Source organism: Brassica oleracea, chromosome C9 (assembly GCF_000695525.1).
Source record: "Brassica oleracea var. oleracea cultivar TO1000 chromosome C9, BOL, whole genome shotgun sequence".
In the NCBI taxonomy this organism is placed as follows: Eukaryota; Viridiplantae; Streptophyta; class Magnoliopsida; order Brassicales; family Brassicaceae; genus Brassica; species Brassica oleracea.
In genome coordinates this window covers 12,609,139-12,617,109 of record NC_027756.1, presented here as the reverse complement: position 1 = coordinate 12,617,109, position 7,971 = coordinate 12,609,139, and the positions used below count along the sequence as shown (strand labels likewise).

The following is a 7,971-nucleotide window of genomic DNA, read 5'->3' as shown; positions in this document are numbered from 1 at the left end:
CGAAACCAAAAGGCCGCAGAAAGCGCTTCACCGCGCCTGCCTCACCACGACCGCGCCTTTGCACCAGAACCAAAACCGCCATGGACGATCTTCTTCCAGAGGTCAGGCAAAGCGGAGGATGGAGGGGACAACGACAAAGCGAAGATCGAGGATTTTAATGGTGGCTTTAGGGCTCCGGTGACGGCACGCACGCTCACGCGCCGGCCGATCACCGGACCCGAAGATGGATCTACTTTTCTTCTCTTTTAACGCTCACGCGCGCCGACCGATTGATTGAGCTGCTTCTAGATCCGTAACTGTTTATCAACTAGGTATTAAATATTATTTCTCTTAAAAAGTAATCAACAGTATACACCAACTACACTAATTACACCTACTACCAGCAATAGTTGTATTTTTTTTTTTTTCTTGGATTCTTTGCTTATATTTGTTATGATTTCGTTTGAAGCCTTAACACATCATTTTGTCTGATCTCTTCCAAACAAATATGGACCTGAAGGAGCTTCCATCGAACGTAGGAGATGACAACATAAGCGAAGAAGCAAATAGTTTGATCTCTTCTCTTCCTTTATGCACAGATTTCCAAGGGAAGAAACTTTGTAATTATCAAGGATGTTGGTATAAATACAACACTCTCCAAGGCGTTCTTAATTTCCAGAGAGGTTTTGAACCGCAAGACACCGATATAATTCTTGCTTCTTTCCCCAAATCAGGCACTACTTGGCTCAAGGCCCTCACCAGTGCCCTTATGGAGAGATCAAAGAACCATTCCTTTGATCATCATCCTCTACTATCTGATAGTCCTCATGGCATTATACCATTCCTGGAGCTCAGTGTGTATCAAGAAAGCTCAAGTCCTAACCTAGCAAAGTTCTCATCACTTCCGAGGCTGTTCTCAACTCACATGCCACTGCACGCGATGCATGAGACCCTTAAGGGCTCTCCTTGCAAGATTGTGTACCTGTGCAGGAACGTGAAGGACACATTGATCTCGTGGTGGTTTTTTAGGAGTGCTGTTAATAAAATAGAACCAAACAGAAGCCTTGTCGAGAGTACGTTCGAAGCGTTCTGCAACGGAACTATCTACTATGGACCCATTTGGGAACATGTCCTGAGTTATTGGAGAAGAAGCTTGGAGAATCCAAAGCAAGTCCTTTTCATGAGGTATGAGGAGATGAAAGCTGAGCCTCGCGATCAAGTCAAGAGACTTGCGGAATTCTTGGGTTGTCCTTTTACCACGGAAGAAGAAGATAATGGATTGGTGGATGAGATCTTGGACTTTTGCTCTCTGCGTAATCTGAGCAGTTTGGAGGTTAACAAAACCAAAATATTTAACAAAGTGGATCGAAGCATTTTTTTCCGTAAAGGGGAAGTTGGTGACTGGAAGAATTATCTTAATCCAGAAATGGAGAACAAGCTGGACATGATCATCCAAGAAAAATTGCAAGGTTCTGGTTTGAAATTCTAAATATGTATCATATGGTTTGTGTTTCTTTGTTGTTATTTTCCTTTATAATATCTTTAAATTGTCATCAGCAGACCTAAAGCTCTTCAAAAGTTTCTGCACCAATAATATTTTTAGGTAATTTCAATAATATTATGTCCTATGGTATTTTTTTGTATTTTCAAGAATAGTTGGATGTGCAGGTACTAGTTAAAGGAAACGAAGGTTTATGTATATGTTTTGTGTTTTCTTTAATGCAGCGTAATAAAACACCTTCCGTTGCTATGTCCTTTTACTAGTGGTGTCTTCCAATTGTTACTTTGTTGCTTTAAGAAAGTGTGAAATTGTTAAACGGATAGTATCTAACATCTGGCATCTAGAACATTTGATCAAACGATTTTAAATGGTTTAGGTGATTAGGATTCTAGTATTTACTATTAAATACCAGTAATTGTATATAGCACGATTTGCACAAAACAGAATTACGATATGTTGTTTAATAAATTAAATGAAATAAATACTTTTTAAAAGTTATAGTTTTGTAAAATAACATAGATTTGCTTGTAATATTGATGTAGTTTAACTCAAAAATTATTAGTATAAGAAATAATATCCAAAATTTAAAAATTTATAGTTAACAAAAATTAAGTTGGGCAGTTCTTATTTATTTTTATGAAATAAAATTGTTTTGGAATAATTTGTAGCTACTATGTATCCGCTCATCCTAGTGTGTGACATGTAGACCTTGGTTTTGTAGAGGATCGTACAGAAGAAAAAAATTCTTGCATGCTTACAAAAAAAACAAGAAATTCTTGCATCAGTCTATCAAGCAAGTCTTGGAATCGAACAAGCGCGGGGAGGACTACTAACACCTCGCAAACAGATAAAGTTAACTCTTTGTAATTGGAATGTACTTTCGACTGTGTGTAATGGAAAAGTCTGCTACAGACAGGAACTGAAATATATAAATTTCAAATTTACAATAATTCTTTAAAATATATAAAGCTAAATAAAAACTGTGATTGCTATTTGCCATATCTGGTGTGTCGCAAATGACAGATAGCTTGAAGACAAGAAAGGGCTGATGCAAACGTGTTCGTCTGAGTCAGATTTCTGCCAAATCAAATATCAATAATATCTACCGAGATACATTGGCCCTAATTAAATAAGATATCTAAGACCCCTTTCTTAAATACCCAATAATTATATGGCGTCACTTAATAACTTTTGTGTTTAGTTTAGTTGCAAATATGAGTCTATTTGTAACATGAATTCATATTTTTATTTTAGTAATTTTTATGGACGAAAAATTTGATATACAAACCAATTAAACTATACATACATGTAACGATAATTTTATAATACAATTTAATATAATATTAATTGTTTTGTAAAATATGAAAAAATCTAATTAAATACCGTATAAATTCTATTTAAGAATTTAAAAAGTATTAAAAATAAAATATTTTTATTAAAAAATAATCTACCAAAAATTCACATTCAGTTTTAGAATATTAAAATATATTATTGCAGGTAAAAAAATAAAATATTATATTATATTAAAATTTGAAAATGATTTGTACTCACAAATTTGCGGAGGATCACCTAGTTTGAATTTAATATGATACTGATATCTATTAAATCTCATTTTAGAAGAGATAGTGGAATATTTTCTTTTGGTCAAGATCAGATCTTGAGTTTATTTAATTAAGTTTAGCTGTATAATCTTATAGGGAAACGTGAAATAGATCAAAATGTCATGATAGAATACAAGTCCAAATCGTCATCTAACTTTATCTTTGATATTACTTTTCAAAGTTATTATTAAATAATAATAAGTGTTTTTTCGCAAAATATAGACATAACTTTTATACAAATATTTATTAATTTATGTTTTATTAATTGAAAAATAAAAATGATAAATTATTAATTATGTCTTTTAAAACGTTCAAATCAAATATTAAATGATTTGTATATGACAAAATTTTCTTTTTAATACATATATATATAAATATATATATATATATATATATATATTATTGTGCTGAAATTTAACATTCACATATATTAGAAATATTTTATAAAATATCTTTATACATTTTTTTCTAGATTAATATTTGATTATAAATTTTTTATATTTTAATTTTAACTTTTATAGTAGAAAAATAATATTTTCAGATAACAACACAATATATATAAAAATAATCTAATTTTTAAAATATGTTTTTATCAATTATCTAATACGACATATAAATCTAATATTATTAATAAAAAATTATTTATATTAGAAATATTTTATAAAATATTTTATAAAATATTTAATAAAATAATTTTATATAATTTTTTTGCTTGGTTAATTTGTGATTATAATTTTTTTATATTTTAATTTTAACTTTTATAATAGAAAATATTATTTTCACATAACAACACAATATAGATAAATTATCTTATTTTTAATATATGTTTTTATCAATTGTCTAATACAACATATAAGTCTAATATTATTAATATAAAATTTGTTTTAAATGATATTAAAAATTAATTAAGGACATCATTGACTTAACCACATAAGCACATTAAATGTTTTATATTTTAATTTTAACCTTTATAATAGTAAAATATCATTTTAAGATGAATCTTATTTTTAAAAATATAATATTATTAAATATAATATTTGTTTTTAACTATATAATAAATTATATATAAACTTCATTAAAGGTAACATAGACTTTAACGAGTCTAACTTTTAACATGAGAGCTACGTTGTGAAAAGTTACTTCAAAAAATAATAGTATAGAAGACTACTTTAATAAATATTTTAAATTTATGATGAAAATATAAAATTACCAATCGTTTATAAATATTTAAGAATTATTTATTAAAAATTTATAAACTCAATTCCACCCTCTAAATACTAAAATTTAAACAATAATCATTAAATCTTAGACTAAAATATCATAATAATTTTGATTAAGTATTTTTGAAAAGTGGTATTTAACTTAGTCTATCTCAATTAATTTATTCTGAGATATTTAGTTTCTAAAACTCTTATCTAATACATTTTACTATTTTTTCTCTAAATTTTTTTGTATAGATATGTATCTTAGTCAAATATATTATTTTATTTTTCTCTCTAAAAACTAATACTCTTAATAGTATTTATTTTATTATGTTATTAATACCTTTTATTTATGAAAATTCAAAATCTGATAAAATTATTATATTATCTAAATTAAATATTTATTTAAGTGACTATTATGTAAATAAAAATGGCGATTCTATTTTTATAAACATTATATTTCTTCTAAAATGATATTTATCATAATTAAAAGTTAAAGTATTATTTTGAAAGTAAAAAAAATATGAAATTATTTAAAAGAAAAAAATAGAGATGGATTAGAATGAATTTTCTTTTATTATAGTATTAGAGATTAAAACACCTAGGAGTTGAAGATGCTGAATTAGAGAGTCGATATGCTTAGTTTGTGATCCAAAATAATCTTCATATACACAAGGTTTAACTAGGGGTCCAAATCAGATTAATTAGAGCGTTAACATGGTGAAATGTAATAATGGTGAAATGTAATATACGATTGATTTATCCTTTGGCATTAGTCAGAGTTCAAACTCAGATAAGAAAGTACAGTAGCTAGTCTACTCTTTAGCAATACATGTGTTCTCTACGAAGCTGATCGGATCTGCCAACAAAGTATATTAAAAGAAAAAAACAGATTTTTTTAAAAAAAATTCTAATTGTTATTTAGTGGGTACCAAATGATATTGATAGATAACTTGAAGACGAGAAAGGGTGAATATAAACATGTTCGTCTGAAGTCATATTATACCAAGATTCTTTGTCATTTAATATCCAATAATTATATGGCTTCACCTGATTTTTTTTTGAACATAATATATTCGCATTTTGGGCAAAATGAACATTATGTATATAAATTATTTTTGTGTACTATTTTTTATTTTACGTTTTACATATTATAAAATAATAAATATATGTATTAAATAATTGAGAAACTATTAGCTGCTGCATATAATTAAATTGGCGCAAACACATAAATAAAAACAATCATTCTTATTTATTTTCAATTATTTTGTGGTAAATAATTCCAAACAATAAATTTTATTTATTTTATATAGTATATAATTAAATTCAACTGATATTAATATAGATATACAATATAGTATATTTTAATATGATTGTCTATTAAATGAAGTTTCCTACTCATATCATCTTATGATCATTTATATCCTTTTTAACAAAAAAATTAAACCATTGATAAACGAATTTTCAATGTGAAAATTTTAATATTTTTAATAATATATATTTTAATCTGAATATTTATTAAATGAGACTCCTAGTTGATATATTTTTATGATCATTTGTATCTTGTGATAAATTTTTTTGAATATTATTGTTCACAAAATTTTCAATGTGAGACTTTAAAAAGTTTTAGTAATTTGTATCAAATCTTTATTATTTAAAATCATTAATTTATATATATATATATATATATATCTATATTAATCATATTAGGTAATTCCGTAACTTTTGCTTAAAGAAAGAAGAAATTTTTTTTTTGCATATTAATAATTAATTTGTGGTTAATTTAATAAAAGATATAGTATATGTTCAAATGGACTAACTTATTTCTCTAATGATTCTAATAATCATTTTAGTGAAGATCCATGTCAGAAATCAAATGTTGTAATACTATATATATAAAAGATATATGAGTCATAATTAGGGTCTGAAGAAAATTTAATTACATGGTGGAATCTGCAAAGTAATTAACATTTTGGTATTTACAAGAAATATATAATGTTAAGAATACAAGAGATATTTGTAAAAATAGTATGATATTATTTTTGAAATACTATTGAGATTTTGTTCACCAAAAACTGAAATTTTTATAAATTGATTGATTTTCTCATTTTTATAAATTAATTTATCAGTGTATATTTTCTTCACTTTTGATGACTTTTATTAATGGGAAAATTGCCAAATATGACTCACAACTTAATTTCAAACACAAAGATAAACCCAAACTTGAATCAAATGAAAAAATAACCTAAAAGGCTATTGAAATTACAACCAGTCCCTTGTGAACAAACAAAAAAACCGAATTTTTTTACGTTTCTAACCCCCGTAAGTCGTCTGTCCAGACGACTTTGAAAATAATTCGTCTGGACGACTTACTGTAAAGTCGTCTGATCTAGTTCTACTTAGAAATAATTTAAAAATTTTGTAAAAAATATTTTGATAACTGAAAAATTGAAATCATGTAATTAACATATGTTTTAAGATATATAAATTAAAATATAACAAAATTTAATTGTTTTCAACATAGATGAGTGAAAGTAGTGAGTCATGATATTCTTTGGTTTAGGTTTTGCCAACATATGTTGTAGTATTGTGTGTGTTCTTAGGGTTAGATTTTGGAATGCATAAATATTTTTTTGAAAATTTTAAAAATTTACCTAAGTGTGTTTATTTCTGTGTATAGTAAATGGTATCTTGCATATTTACATTGTTTTATCCATTTATTCATGTGCATTTTAATCATATAGATTAGGATTTAGCCATGTCTAGGTTGCATTTTGCATACATATATCTCTATTAGGTATTGGAGTACCACATGGAGTTCCTGGAGACATTTGAGTGCATTTGGAGCTCAAAGGAGGTGATTAGAGTGATCTTTGGACGAGCACTGCCTGAAGAGCGACTACATGAAGTCGCTGTGCACCACATCCCGGAGCGACTTTCCCAGAGCGACCGCACGAAGTCGCTTGCGTTTTCACGTCCGGAGACACACAGATTTGACTCTGGAGCGACCTCCCAGAGCGACGTGCCGAAGTCGCTCCCGATGTTCAGAGCGACCTGTTGGAGCGACACACCAAGGTCGCTCGCAGCCAGAGCGACAAGCCTAGAGCGACTATCTCAAGTCGCTCCAGCCAGAGCGACCTACCGGAGCGACGCCATGAACTGGCTCGCAATTTACGCTTCGGAGCGACCTCCTAGAGCGACAAGGCGAAGTCGCTCCAGCTCCTAGAGCGACCTCACCACAGCGACGTCTTCAGAGCGACATAGCCAGGTTGCTCGCGAGGAGACGACCCGGGAGCGACGTCTTCGGAGCGACACAGCCAGGTCACTCGCAAAGAAACGAGCCGAGAGCGACCTCTCGCAGCGACGTGCCGAGGTCGCTCCGCATCTATTTATTTGGCCGAATTCATGTTTTCTCAAGGGCCTTTTGGTCATTTCATTATGCACGTTTTTACTTTTCAAAACCTATGTTTTAAGTACCTTTTGTATCCACCAGAGGAAAAAGATCTTAGCTTGCTTAGAATTGTGTCTAGGCTTAAGGTCGATAGTTTGATTGATAATTTGTCATCCTTAGTTCGATACTTGATCACCAAAGGTCTAATCCCTATGCCCATGAGTTCTCTTTTCCCTTAGTCAAGAAAGTATCATTCTGTAATTGCTTTCTAGTATTAGTAGTAGTTTAAAACCCATC

The 7,971-nt window shown here is 29.1% G+C and overlaps 1 protein-coding gene across 1 annotated transcript; it reads left to right on the top strand.

Moving 5' to 3' along the window:
* The first annotated feature begins 473 nt into the window (after positions 1-473).
* Positions 474-1,552, top strand: LOC106316887 (cytosolic sulfotransferase 7-like). Its single transcript, XM_013754756.1, has one exon. It carries the CDS (start codon positions 488-490, stop codon positions 1,466-1,468), a length of 981 nt encoding a protein of 326 aa, XP_013610210.1. The 5' UTR covers positions 474-487; the 3' UTR covers positions 1,469-1,552.
* The last annotated feature ends 6,419 nt before the right edge of the window (positions 1,553-7,971 follow it).